At 41.8% G+C, this 15,354-nt stretch overlaps 1 protein-coding gene across 1 annotated transcript in view; it reads right to left on the bottom strand.

The window, feature by feature from the left end:
- The window catches only part of camk1db (calcium/calmodulin-dependent protein kinase 1Db), a 23,906-nt gene extending 8,552 nt beyond the window's left edge, over positions 1-15,354 (bottom strand). The window contains exons 1-3 of the mRNA XM_079685135.1: positions 14,666-15,354; positions 4,117-4,248; positions 1,436-1,510 (exon numbers count right to left, since the gene is read on the bottom strand). Of these exons, the coding sequence (XP_079541261.1) occupies positions 1,436-1,510; positions 4,117-4,248; positions 14,666-14,763 (305 nt within the window). The 5' untranslated portion in view covers positions 14,764-15,354. The remainder of the gene's footprint in view (positions 1-1,435; positions 1,511-4,116; positions 4,249-14,665) is intronic.

The raw sequence follows: 15,354 nt of genomic DNA, 5'->3' as shown, positions 1-15,354 counted from the left end.
CTTACTTCTTTACTTAACCCTTGATCCTGCACCAAAGTTTCCTGATTCAGGCTTAAACATTTAAGGTAACAGCCTCCTTGTTGGAATGAAACCAGTGAGTTTTTTCTGTGATAACATTTCATTTCCCAAACCTGCATTTCTGGGGTAAATTGTTGGATTGCAGCACTTGAAATCTGAATGAAAATTATAAGTGGGAAACCCAATGAGACAAATATAAAAAAAATGCCTTGTTCAGTTCATTACCAGAATTAAAATGGATGATTAAGCGTAATTGTCATTTAACTGCGGTTGTTCAAACGGTGTGTTTAAATCAGTCGGTGTTGATTATATACACTTTACTTTTCAAAATGCACTTTCATCATGTGTCATCGTTACTTTTGTCCCTTTGTCACATTATGTAACTTTGAAGTGCTTGCAACGGATGTGCCAGCAATTTCATCTAAACTACTTTAAAGCGCATTAACAAAAGGCAAAGACACAAGTGACTCATTAAGTTGAGAAATAATGAGGGGAATATGCCTCTGGATACAATGCCACATCACACACCTTTCAGAGGCACAAGGAGGGCAGATAATGGCTGCCTGAATTGCTGGTACATTAGTCACAAACACTGTGAAATGATGTGGTGAGGGGAAAGGTCTCTGAAATCATGACGATATATGGCACACAGGAAAGCAGCCCAGAGGTTTTCACACATTAACTTTCAAAAACACTGACCGAAAAGCATTTCACAAGATAATTGCAACACTTTAAACTACATCCTGGCAATTTGTGAAAGCCTCAACAAAAGCTAATGCTTGGAAGGTATGATCTTAAAAAAGGTAATATGCTTATTCCCTTTGACGCTGTGTATAAAACAATATGACATCCACTCTAATGTCAGTTTCCAATATTACTGTTTCTGTCCATGCTTTTATTTGAACATGTTCATATTTCCTTCAAATAATCATTTGTTACGTCTGGCTATCTGGATAACAACCTTTTGCATCATGCATCAAATGATTTTACACCCAGATGGCCAGAGGAGCCTTTGAGGATCCTGGAAATACCTTCAGAGATTTTAAATGACCTTTTGAGTTATTTGCACAGATTATGGGTTTATTTTTTTCAAAACAGGTGCTTAGCTCAGTGACTCGAATATAATGATAAAATAATCATACTGGACAGGAACGAAGGGGGCTTACTGCTCCACACAGACAGATATGAGGGTGGTATCAATCTTCTTATCTAACCCTCAGACAAACCTATCCCTCATATCATCTCACTCATCTTTACAGCCTCGCTGCATTCACCCAGACGTTCATCTGAGGTGGAAAACGGGTATGGAAAAAAGGGCCTTAGGTACATTACAGACACCTATTCCTAAAAAACCTAGACATTATCAACCCTGGAGACAAAGACCTAAACGGACGATGTGATGGGTTGTTCTACTTACAGCTGCATGATGAGGTACAGGTGGTTCGAACTCTCGTAGATATCCTCCAGCGCCACGATATTCTCATGCTTTATCCTGCAGAGGGAGGACAAAGAAATGCACATTGCTAGCTGTCAGCCTCTGTTCATTTCAGCACAGTCCATTAATGAGGTGCAATTAGACTTTTCTTTTGCTAAAATGATGCCCTGCCAACCGAAAACCAACATTTTGTTGCTATTCGTTCGCAGCACTTTGTCTGTAATTACACTCGGTGTGTTTGTGCACGTGTTGAAAACAAAGTGTAGCATTCACCCAGGGGAGAAAGCTTGTGTGTGTGTGATGGAGAGCAGGGGGAGGGGAGGTGAGGTGAGGCGAGGGGGGGAGGGAAGGATTCTACATGCATGCATGCTACATGACTCATGAAGCGGCAACCCCCGTCAGCAGGAGCACCTGAAAGAAATAATGATACAGGGGGGGGATCAAGATGCTGGGAGTCTGTGTCCAGGCAACCAAACATACAAGGTTTTTATAAAACCTCTGTGAGGAAATATGCAGATGACAGAGCGTGTTCGCAAGGGCAGGTGGCTGAAAAGGAAAAAGTGGGGGAGGAAAAGGAGGAGGTGGAGGAGGAGGAGGAGGAGGGGAGGCTGAAAGGAATAAACAACCTTCAACAACTTCCTTTTCAATACCAAGTCCAGAATGAAAATGAGGTGTGCAGTTTGTCAAACTGAGTCGTGTAAAAAGGATTGAAGAGAGGGATGAGGAATCCAAACAGGGTGGAAGTCAAAGGATAGCAACTGTAACCAGGCAACTACACCCAACAACTGGCGTGCTCGTTTCCACAGTAGCTGCATCTCACTTCGGTTAAATGGATTCCTTGCGTCCCTCACTTGCGTCGTTTCCCTGCGACTAGTCCCTCCCACCAGGGAAGCATGGAGAGACGCAAGGAAACCACGAGAAGCAGGGAAATGAGTTTTAAGAGCATTGGGACGTTGTTTCCTCCGGAGCATCACGTGAAGCGACGTCCGTTTGTGATGACGCCGCACAGCTGATCGTTTGACAGCAGCCAGATCAGTGCATGCGCTGCATCCTCCAATCAATGAGCGATATACAGTAAGGGGGCGGGGCGAGTGTCTGAGGATTTCACCGGAGGATGGTCTGGTGGTTCCTCGATTATCACTCCTCGATCCTCCGGCAAAAAATAAGACCACTGGGACGGTACTCAAGATGGCGCAGACAAATCTACTTCCGGTGAAACAGAGCCAGAGGAGCAAGGAAATAAAAAATAAGAGAAGTGAGACGCACCCAGTGAGTGATAACCGAGCTCCTCTGAGGGATTACCCATCAGGCCCTGTAGGAGGATCGCCTGGTGTCAGTGCAATCCTATCATACAAGTTTACACTGTGAAGACCCAAAATGGTGGATATTTTATATTTTTCCGTTGCTTTTTTCAATATCAATAATCAGACCAGATTATACAAATTCAAAACAGCAAGATCATTTTTTGCTCTTATTGCCTTTAAAATGTTATAGCTTAAAGGTGGGGTAGGTAATTTTGGAGAAACCAGCTCGAGTGCGCAAGAATTTGAAAATACACAACCGAAACAAATCTGCCACTTCCTTACAGAGTCCCTCCTCCAACACACACGAACATGACCAATGAGGGCACGAGATAAGTTTGTGCACAGATGGAAGGCTGACAGGCAGGTAGGCCATCCAGTTATTTTAGCCGGGCCGGCTCAGATGATTGGTCGAGCTTTTTACAGCGCTACGGCACTGACATTTTTTAATGGATTTTTTATCAAAGCACTTCAGATATTCATTGCTTCTATCGGGAAGTTAAGAGCATTCCTTGGAATATAACAAAAAGTGTATCTCGAGCCGGTTTCTTATCTACCCCACCTTTAAGATAATAAAAGAAGAAGAGACAGAAATGACCTCACTCAACCCTAAAAATTCCTGATTTAGCCTCAAAATGTAAGGTGACCCTGCATTAATGTCCAAAACCCTAAATTAACCACCTTGATACTGCTCCTTAAAACACTTCGCATTGTCTGAATACATTTGGTAAGTTATTGTTATAATATATTCACCTATTCTTTCCTCTTTTTTTGACTGTAAAGCACTTTAATGTGACATTAGTGGTACATTTTCATTGCTTTTAATAATTGTATACCTTAAGACGAGAGAGGAAGAGAGAGACATGTCTCCTTCTCCTGCACTTAACCCTCAGTCCTGCACCATAATTCTCAGATTTAGCCTTAAAATTAAAAAGGTGATTGGTGGTGAGAGCATTAATGTCCAAAACTCTTTAAAAAGCTCCTTGTTTGAATCCAACTCAGTGACTTTTATCGATAAAACAATTTAGGTTAGTTATTGTTATATATATTCACTCATTCTTTCTTCTTTGACTGTAAAGCACCTGAAAATGTGACATAACTGGTCACATACTGACTCCTCTGTATACTGGAGCTGCATATGCCTCCACCAGGTGATCTTTCAGGGTGGGTAGATGGGATTCGACAGGGAAGTCATTTAAGGCCGACAACAGTTGTTAAATAAAGTGATCGGCACCAGCCTCCTGGCTCTGAGTCATCACTCAGACACACACAAGCTTCCCTGAGGACGCCGCGAGGTGCTGACCCTTTCTGAAGTACTGTTCTTCTGCACACTCCCCCACGGCTCACTCAGGCGGTACCTACTTCCTAAGAACGGCGATTTCGTTTTCGATGCTCGTCTCCTTCCCCTTCAGTGCTTTTTTCGGGATGCACTTGATTGCGACCATCTTTCCTGTGGCCTTCTCCCGAGCCATCACCACTTCAGAAAACGCACCGCTGCAAGAGAGACAGAGAAATACGTTAGCACTGCTGGAAGAAGTATTCAGATGCTTTACTTGAGTTAAAGTACCCAAACATGATTGTCAAAATACTTCATTATAAGTAAAAGTCCAATACAATTACTTAAGTAATAGGCACAACAGTATTATCAGCTAAATGCACTTGATGTGTGTATTTAACTACATTTATATGTGCCACATTTCTAGATAATATTGTTGCATCAAGTAATAGAAATGCATTTGTTTGAAAGTAGCTAAAGCTGCTCAAAATGGTACTTAAGTACAGTAGGCCTACTGCTTTACTTCACTGCGTTAGTCCTGCTTTATATGCGGCCTAGTCAATATTGACTCATCGTCAGTGAGTAGATAGACGGCACTCAAGCCAGAGTACACAAACAGCATATTGGGAATATTTACTGAGAACTGCCAGAGTCCCTGACTATGGCCGACAGCCGTCTGTTGGCTTAAGCTCGCTGCTCGTGTGCAGCCAAAAGCACGGCAAACACTTTTAAAACCTCTAAAAAACACCCATTTAGGACGGCAGATAGCGTGTGCTCCTCAGGACCATCTGTCTCCATACATGAGAGCCTTTACAAAGCAAATACAGAATTAAGGGAATATTTGCTCGAGCAATCTGTATCTGTTGCTATGATACCAGATCCATTCCACCTTAATAAATCTCGCTGAGCCGGCAGCGTGATTGCTTCCCCCCCCCCCTCATCCTTTTTTGTTTCCATCTTCACAGGCGTTCCTCTCCTCAATGCACCTTTAGAAGAATGTGAGAATGTTTTTAAATAAGGACTGTTTGTTGTTTTCCTCTACTGAACATGAGTTAAAATCTAAAAAGACACAAATAAGATCCACTCATGAGCTCAGGGCTCTGATGAAGGCTTGTTCGCTGCAGCGCGTCAAAAGAAATAAAATCGGAATCTGAGCCCTAGGCTAAAGCCGTGAGATTCTCTGTGTTTTTATAGCTTCCGTCTTCTTTCAATTCATAAATTCTTGATAAACTGCTTACCAAGCCGGGCAATACTTCATTGTGTTATACTCAAATAAATAAAGCTCTGTGGTTTTACATTATCTTATAATCCTTCTTTCCCCTCAGTGGTTTAAATCTATAATAGTTTAAATAAAAGTTTTTTTTTTTTTTATCTTGACACAATACTCACTAAAATGCCATTCAGCCACATATAGCCTACTAAATCATTTTATAAAGTCCATTATTTACAATATTGCACATTTATTGCACATTACACTCTTCGAATGAAGGTCCATTTATCCATAGTGTTTATATCTTTGTATTGAAGGATCCATTCTAGTGTTTGCTAGTATACATTTCAGTTTGATGTATTTTTCTAGCTAGCTTCATGTTACAAAGGAGCAATCCACTTCTAATCCAGCATCTCTTTAGTAATCTCCTGCCAAGATGAAAAAGGACAAAGCTGGGGATCTCGCTCTCTGACATAAAGGTTTAATTGCAGAAATAACATTGGGATGAAAGCGACGTTGAGAAAAACACCTTAAGTGACCTTTAAAAAGCAAGACGGCCAACATCAAAAAGGTCCGTTATGTTCTCAGAGCGTAATCAGTTTCTCCCTCCGGGCTCTAACCGCAGCACCACTCGCTGCATTAAATCCCAGCGAGGCCTTCAAATCCACGCTAATCCCTCACCACTCCAGCCTATCACGGGGTGGGGGGGGAGGGTCAGTCAGAGCACATAAACACAGACTGCACACAAACACACTACCTGGACACAATGCTGCCCCGGGTGTCATGGCGGGGGCTTTGAGCGTACGCCCTTCTGACTTTGACCTGGTTCTTACATGATGTGGGACAATATGCAAATGGTGCAAGTGAGGAAGTTGGTGCTTTATTTGATGGCGTGTTACAGCTCTATCTTTCCCACCGCAGCTGTTGCCGTGAGGACAATGAGCATCATTTCCATTCAGCGCATGCAACCCATTTCCCCAGCTGTGTGGACATTAGCAGGAAAATAAAATCCTCCACTGTCAAACGCCTCTGTTGCAAGCTTCTTCTTTTTTCAGAGCATGCTTTCTGCAGCAGGAGACACAGGCTGATGAAAACCACAGGAAGCATGTGAGCTCACTGAGACGGCGTTCAGAGAGCGTAGCACTGTCTCTGCCTGCCCCCCCCCCCCCCCCCTGCTCACCACATTAACAGGCAGCAACATCACTTCCTGTGAATGACAGAATCTCCCTCTGTCAATACACTAAGCTTGAGAAATGGGCTGCGAGCGCTCAATCTATTTATTCCTAATTCACAGGAAAGAGAAGGTGCGATGTCTGTTGGAGACATATGGTGATTGCACTACCCACATGCTCCATTTGCACATACACACAAAGATACAGTAACACCTCCACACACACAACCAAAGTGGCACAACCTGGCACCTTAGGCAGTTTCTCCTCTGTAAACTGGAGGTGTGTATGGCTTTACCAGGTGAGTAACTGGAGGTGGATAGATGGGATTCGACAGGGAAGTAATTTAAGTAATTTAACAGTTGTTAAATAAAGTGAGCCGCACCTGCCTCCTCGGTGTCAGTGTGTTGAAAATGTTCACACAAAATGCCAAACAATTTCTGGATCCAGCTTTTGAAAATGGGACAATTTGTTGATTATTTTTGTCCTATATGGTAGTAAATTGGTTGGGAAAACTAGAAAATAAGAAGATGCCCCTTTGCCCGTTATACAATACTACTAAAACACTTAAATGGTGCAACTAAATAATGGTTAGTTGCAACAACCGATGTGACAACCAGCACTTAATTAATCTCTGGCATAATCCAGCTGTTGGAGATGAGCGTTATGTGATGAGAGCAATCCTCTATTTGAAGTGAACCCTTTATTGAAACTCATCTCAATCTATCCTGAGAGATAACTACGAGCCAAACATGTTGTTCTGCCCCAGCAGTACTGAGTCACCGGGATGAATAATAATATTAGAATTTTAAATTCTTCCTAGAGACACTGAGCCACCTCTTGTGTGACAGTATGAGAGAGGTGTGTGTGTGTGTGTGTGTGTGTGTGTGTGTGTGTGTGTGTGTGTGTGTGTGTGTGTGTGTGTGTGTGTGTGTGTGTGTGTGTGTGTGTGTGTGTGAATCAAGGTTGACTAATGTGAAATGTGAATGTGGGCTGTGCTCTGTGTGAAACTGATGCCTCAGATGCAAAGTGAAGCCGTGCATCAAACATCAGAAACTTTCCCGGGCTGTGACCTCAGCTGGTTGTCCTTTAAAGATCAAGAAAAGAAAGCGTCACTGTTAATGTTAGAGGGTTTTTGTTTTCTTTTTCGAAATGGAGGGGGTCTCGACGTCTGGCTTATTAACAGTGGCTGTACTGTGTCACTGCTGAGTAATCACCCAGAATCATCTTGTGTAAGATGCATTACAGCAAACCGTTACGCAACACATGGGATGGAAAAAGCATGCCTGATAATCCAGGTGAAGGGATCAGCAGAGTGACCTTCTGCGTTCGATGTCCAGCGAAGACATGACAGATGGTATAATATAAGCAAGCAAGACTGACAGTGGATAATTACTGATTCTCCTAAGCATAAGAACTGTGCATGCATATAAAACAGATGTCATCAGACTCATGAACAATAAACATCCTGTAATTGTAGCTAAGATCTAGGGCGACACAATAGTTATATAGAAAATTGCATTTTAAAAAGGGTCATTATAATTCATTTCATTGGTCCCTGTTGTGTTCAGTTCAATTGGTTCACTTAAGGCTTAAGCAGTACTGTATATTTATCATGGTTATCGCCAGATTGCAGCTTTCAGAATTGTTAATAGAAGTTATATTGGCAGCAGATCTACAGTTACAACAAGCACTCCTTATTTTTAACAGCACCATCTGCTCAGCTCTGATATGCTACTCTGTCGACTCAGAGTTTTCCAAAATGCAGAGTCAGCTGGACAAACTACGGGAAAATAACAATGTTTCCAACCAACAGGCACTATGTTTATTAACATATCATCGTCCAGTACACCAGTAATGGACGATGTATATCTCTCTTTATAATAGTTTTTTGTGTGTGCTGTGAATAATCTTTTTAAGAAAGGGCAGTAGTTGAAGTTTAAAAAAACAGTTAATAGGTATGTTTAATATTAGTGACAGAACAATGTAAATATGCTGTTGATAGTTAGGCTAATAATGGGTTTTAAGGCCAATTCCAAAGTTTAAAATACAAATTAAGTTGATGTCTTAAATTGTCTGGTTTTGTCAGTGTAAAATCCCTCAAATATTACATTTAAATTATACAAAACAGAGTAAAGTAAACAGTTCCATTTTTTAAAGACTGAAAACTACATTTCTGCATAAAAGATTACTTAATCAATTATTAAAATAGTTGGCAAATGTGATTCTGTCGATCAACTTGCATTGATCGATTGATCATTGCAAATATACTTGAATATGAAAATAATTCTTAGAATATTTGTTAACCCTTTGAAGTAAATGTAGGAGAGAGGAAGAAGCACAAGCTGCATAAAATGGTACGACTCAAGTAAAGTACAAACACCTCAAATCACCCCGAGTTACTTTCTATCGCTGCAGAGCTGACGTCATCAGATCAGTTTGGCTTCTCATCGCTGCCTGCCAGACTAACCACCACTAGTTTATGGGATGCCAGGTAGTAAACAGAACTGATCTGATGCTGCAAATGAAATAAAACTCCAATAATATGATTTGAATGAAACCCAGAGGCTCTCACAGTCCAAACGACCCAAAACACACTGACTGCACCTGAGGCTGCTTTCCAGGAATCTGCAATTCAGACTGATGGTAAGTTTACAGCATGATAACGGGTAATGGGACTCATAAAACAACTCAAAAGGAAACACATCTATCGATGGAAAATGTTTGGGAAAGAAACTGAGTGTGGTCGGAGAGAGGATGAAATATTTAAATAAGACCTAAATAATATGCCTGTCAATATAAATGGATTTTGTGAAACGAGACTAGATATCAGCTTGCATTTGGGATAACGTCATATTCTAATATGGCAGAAGTGTTGTCTTTCACCTGGTTTTAAAGGCTCATCATAGCAACGTGATATCATATTCTACTTTGTAATATTTGTTTTAAGCCACTTAGTCATTATATCCACAATACTGATCATTATGTATCAAAAAACTATTTTATGAAATTGCTTTGTATACCTTAGTCTGGGGTATTTGGTCAAAAATGATTGTGATATTGGATTTAAACCATACCGCCCAGCCGTAATTGAAATGAGGGTGATTATAGCTTCCTGTGCTTTGAAACAGGGCGGTGTGCTACACCTTAACACACTGAACGCAGCGTGTAGGACACTGTGGTGAGAGACATGAATACTAATGAAAACTCAGAATCATGCAACATAGTACGCATTATCTTATTTGACTCTCCATCATTACTGTCAACGTCAAAGTATCTCCACCCACAGTGACTGTGGCTGGAGGACGGTGGTGGGTAGTCTTCTTTGGAGGGGGAGCAACCAAGGACGTCCATGCTGCTAGTTGCCTAGCTGCCATTTTCCTGCATCAATGACCAAACTAGTCTCTACAGAAGCTGCAGTTCAGAAAATGATCAATGCATGAAGGTAGTCACCCAAATGCATCATGGGTCATAGAGATCAGGGGGCAGTTTAATGTCTAACACGAAAGCCTGTTATTTCATTAATATTAAACTCAGGGGAAATTACATGTTTGGAATAAGGGTAAAGATAGATGTTAAAAACAGAAGTGCGACAGCTAAAAGGGAATAAGATTAGTTATTTAAGAGACTGTAGGATGTGTACATTTAACAGTTCTTCATTTTGTTTCACTGATATTTTCCGTTTGGTGGCAAAGATAACCATGAAGATGTGGCTTTAGGTGGCAATAAGTGACATGAGAGTGTCGGTTTAGCTAACAGAGATTAATTTTGGCATTGTAATCTCAGATTCTAGGAAAAACATGACAACAAAACCTACAAGATGTATTTATATGAGATTATATCACAGCCAATATTATTTTTCCTAAATGAACACAAGGATTGCCTCATTCAACTAAGGGGCGATAATAAATATTTCTACGTAGGGAAGTCACTTTGTAACACACTTATACAGCATTGTACGAGGTAGGCTAAGGGGCGGAACATTTCTAAGCGGTTAACCAATCACAACAGAGTCGGCCAGCTAACCAATCAGAGCACACTGGGCTCTGGTTTCAGACAGAGGGTGAAAAGAGGTGCTGCAGCACAGGCAGTCTGAGAAAAAATAAAGAGCTTTTTGAACTTTAAAGCATGTAAACATGTCACAGTAAAGGCGCAACATGTAAATATGAACCTGGAAATTAGCATATTAGTCTTATTTTTTTTAACAAAATACATATATAAGCTGGTGAAAAGCGCATATATCAGCGTGTTCAATTATCATTATAGAGGCACCGATCTGATATATTCTCAGTATCCACAGAGTTACAGACCTTTTTAAGCAGATGGGAGTATTGGCCATGATGTGACTCACCCACATTAAAATACAGTTTCCTTGACAGTGTTGTGTTTCCAAAATCTTTTGTTACATTTGTGAGTCGTGACGGCCCCACTGACGCAGACTTTAGAGCCACAGCAATCTCCATGCTGCATGTTATCAGAATAATGCTGATGCGTGCCACATAAAAAGGACACCGATTTTAAATTTAGGGAAAGCTTGTTACCGTGCATTTTTAGCAGAGGGAACATAATTAGTGCATCCTCATTAATCAGTCGGCTACAGTAAGGCCCCGTCCACATGGACACGAAACGGGTGGTATCCGCTAAAGTTCTTTGTCGTATGGACGGTTCGTCCACACGAGGCCGTAAAGGAAGCCCTCAAACGATTACGCATCCCAAAGTGGGTGCTTTTGGTGTATTTTGTGGCGGAAGTACAGGACGTGCACAGGCACGGGCTAATGTTGCCCGGGCAATGGCCCAATTGGCCTTTTTGGCTGACCTGTCCCTCTGGAGAGACCAAGAGTTTGTTTTTCTTTTTTCTGTTGTGGCCGAATCAACATGATGAGCCCACAATTAGTATTGTAGCGTCTCGCTGCGGGAAACACATTTTGTCAGCGCTGTCATCTGCCGGTGCGTTAAGACCACCTCAGTGTCGGATTTTGGAAACTTGATTTTGAGTTGTCAAATAGCAGTTAGGGTATAAGGGACAAACCAGGGGACTTAACTTCCTCTTGATACCGTCGGTGATTTACAAAAAAACAACTAACTATAGCCTATATGTTATTGTGCTTCTGTCTTTCTGTGTCTTTTGATCTGTGAACTCCCTCAATGGGGCCGCTCGCTCTCTTTTCTTGATCGCCATTTCACGGGTGAACAGTTCAATGTCCCGCGTCATTGTAGGATTTCTGCCATGTCTCTACCACTTTAGTTTGACCATCTCTGTTACTAAGTTATGGAATACTAAATAAATAAGTAATTCGATACCTTACGTTTACTGCACTCATAAAGAATGATAAGAATAAGAATAATGCGTATTGAACGGGTTTCATTAATTCGTGAGTTTATTTAAGGTAATTAGTTAGAGGCCCTATTTTATCAGTATGTCTGGACTGCACAGCAGTTATACTGGTCTGGTCAAACTACATTAGAACAGAATTGTCCCCATTTTGTCTTTAATAGTTGACATTAGATATTTTTGATGAGATATGGACCGCAAAACAGAAAATGTCTCTGGTTTTCATTTTTTAAATCAAGTTGCCTAATGCAAGTAGTCGCCTAAGCTTATTTTGTTATGAGATGTGAATTACTGTTCAATTTAGTTGATGTAATAATCGTTTGGTTTCTTTTACATTAAAAACAAGTTACAATTTTCAAAAGGTCTTGTGTTTTTTTATCGGGGGGAGGCCCTTTTTCCAGTTTAGAGCAATAGCCCCCTCCAAATGTCTGGGCATATGTACTACAGTGTCTCCAGCGGGTCGAGCGGTCTCGTGTGGATGGACACGGTTCTTGTGCCGATTCCGTGTGGACGGAATACTTTTTTGATATCGACCTTGGTTCTTTTTCGTCTAAGTTGTTACCGGGGTCTGGAAGGTGCTCAGGTTACTTAATTTGCTTCCACAGAGTTTCAGCAGACAAATTAGCCACAAGGCAATGTGGCGGCAAGGTGTGAGGACTGGCTTCAGTGTCAAAGTTCTCATTAGCGTACAAACAGCTATTGCAAGGAAACACGGAGAAGAAGTGTGACCAAAGCTCTACTGTCACCACCGCAGGCTTTGTACTCCACCAACTCTTGTCAATATGTAATCAGTCACAACGTTCACACGCCGGCCTCCAGCGGCTGCTGAAATCAGATCTCTGTGCAGCCGCTGTGGAAAATGTATCCTAAACTTAAGTAAAGTAGACATAACACAATGTAGAAATACTAGGTAACAAGGAAAATGCAAGAATACACAAATAAAGTTCTCAAAATAAAGAATATGCAGCAAAAGTGCTCAGGTGAATTATGGATTGTTAAATATTTGATTATCATGATTGATTTTATTGTTGTAGCAGGTGGAGTTAAGCTAATGTTGACTACAGTAGAATGAAGGTAGCTTTTATTTATAACATTGCATCATATTTTTGTGAAGTATGACATGGTCTTATGAAGTAGAGAATAAGTAAGTATGTCATATAAATACTCAAGTAAAGTACCTCTTTGTATTGTACTTGAGTACATATACTTCCACGGCTGTGTAGAGGGAAATTATTGAGGATTGACAGGGAAAACCTGAGGAGAAAGCTCCGGTTGAAGGTGGAGCAGTATGAGGGGGAGGATGAAGAGGAGTGGGAGGAAAAGGAGGATAATCTAAGTCTCTTCCTCTGGCCAACACTTCCTTTTCGTCCATTTTTAATCCTGAAGCAAAGCAGCAAGGCTTCTCGCCCTAAGCTGACCTGTTTTGAAGCTCTCTGTGCAGAAACAAGGCGTTCCTGATTCCTTTAGTGAATCAGGGCGAGTACACACAGTAGCCTATAATATCAGACGTAACATAAGAGGCTGAATAGTGACAAACTGGCCTCGGAGATGTTTGTTAATGTCGTGGGCGAGGGATGTGTGTTCCTCCAACCTGGCCATTGTGTGGACAGTAAATCAGGATGATTCACTGCGTGTTGTTCAGAGGCGCTTCACACATAAATGAAAGCCTTGGGGAAATCAGAACAGCTTCCAGGTAGCAGCGTCTGACTGTTTAGTACAACAGATGAAGTGTCGAGTGAGCTTTATGAATCACCAATCTGGATGAGAAATTGTATGATCCTGTTCCTCAGTAAAGACAAATAAAAAAAACCTGGCTGTCATGCCAAACAGCATAAAATGAGAAGATAGATTATTACGTTTGCAGGAGATGAGGTTGCATGTATTACAAACCACAAAGTGTGTGTTTTATCATCCGTGAAATATTCCAGTTTAGCTACAAACATGGTGACTCAAGGCCATTTCTTCCCTCATATTCACACCAGTTTCTGTTTCCAAATTTAAAAAAACAAGCATATTTCCCCAGGGAAACCCCTTTCTCGCCAAGGCCCCCTCCCGAATCCCCAACAATACACACGTCATTACATTCCTCTGAGCCATGGGAGGAGGATGGTCATGTCTTCAGGGGCTAAAGACCAGCAGGATAAATGAGAACCACAGTCAGCCACAAGAGTGACTCACTGACCTCTTCAGTTTGGGGTCTTCCACTCAGGGTAACAATTAGGCTGTCTGTCTGCGGCAGAACTTATTCAAAAACAGGGAAAAAACATGAAGTCAAGCAGCACTAACAGGGGACAAAAATAAACTGGAATTTGGCTGCTCTGTAGTCCAAGGGAAAGAGCATTACTTCATCCAAAATGGTCCCTTGACACAAATGAAACTGAACATTTACTGTGCAAACAAGTGTATGTTAACCCAGACATGATGTGTCTCTGCTTAAATCTGCCTTTCTGTTTGGAGAAGAAAGACACTGAGCACTAGAAGTCAATACAGATGGTCCCTTAATTGAGGAGCTGACTTATGTGTGAAAAAAGGCCCTGATGTCTTTTTCATAGTTGTCATGTTGTATAAAACGACCCTAAAATAAATGGCTGCCTGATCTGTGTATCCCCATGTACATGGTAGAATAAAAACACGCAGCTTTTTGAATGAACTGTGATTCTGACAAACATTGTGTCTCATGAAACATCATTTCCGCTCCCTGAACAATTAATTCACCGTTAGATATCTTTAAAATGTCTCGTTGTTTAGGGATTTAAGTTAAAAAGGCCTTTTCCTCTTTTCCATCGAGCAGTTCTCAGTGAATTCAACAAATATTCAACAGCTGTCAGCACCGATTCAACGGAAATGAAAAGGAATGTGTCATTGTTGTCTGCCGCTAATTTGCACAACTGGATACAAAGTTTGTGTGTTATCGTGTTACTCACGTCCCAAGGACTTCCTTAAAGTCAAATATCTGCTTGATATCATCGACATGCTTTTTCCAGGACCCATCGCTGCTGGACTCGCCGTTTTCTTTCGCCATTTCGCACCAGGGGTGGGGAGAGGAGGAGAATAAGAAGAGACGCCGCTGGAGGACCAAGCACAGCCAGCCCCAGAGAAAAAAGAAAAAGAAAAAGTACTTGTGTATTTAGCTAAGGGCTTCCTGGCTATTTGTCAGACTATATAGCTTCCTCAGCCCATGCATGCAGCCAGGCAAGCCCAAAGGAAGGAGGTATGTCCTGCCACGAGAGGTTATTTGAATAATCTGTTTGACGTAGCGGATCCCGACTTTGAGCTTCCCCGCTGTTCAGATCCCTTTGACGGGGAAACACTCCTCCTCCTCCCCCCCACCCTCCCTTTGTCAGGCGGGATTCAGTCAGTGGCAACGCGGGGATGTGGTGATCTGAGGTCGGGCTGCTTGCAGGAGGAAGACACTTCACATCCGAACTGCTGAGTGCGCTGTGTAACACCGACCTTGCTGTGTTCCTCCAGCAGCAGGAGTGGGAGGCTGCTGCTCTGCCTGTCTGTCTGACAGCCTGCACACACTGAGCCATTTAAGTGTTCGCATTGCACCAAATCACCGGCCCGGTTCAAACTCTCCTGCCCTGACCCCAGTCTGTGTTTTACATCTCGT

Source organism: Notothenia rossii (assembly GCF_949606895.1).
Source record: "Notothenia rossii genome assembly, chromosome: 5".
Taxonomy (NCBI): domain Eukaryota; kingdom Metazoa; phylum Chordata; class Actinopteri; order Perciformes; family Nototheniidae; genus Notothenia; species Notothenia rossii.
The sequence above is the reverse complement of the archived record's forward strand: the minus strand, read 5'-3'. Positions and strand labels throughout refer to the sequence as shown.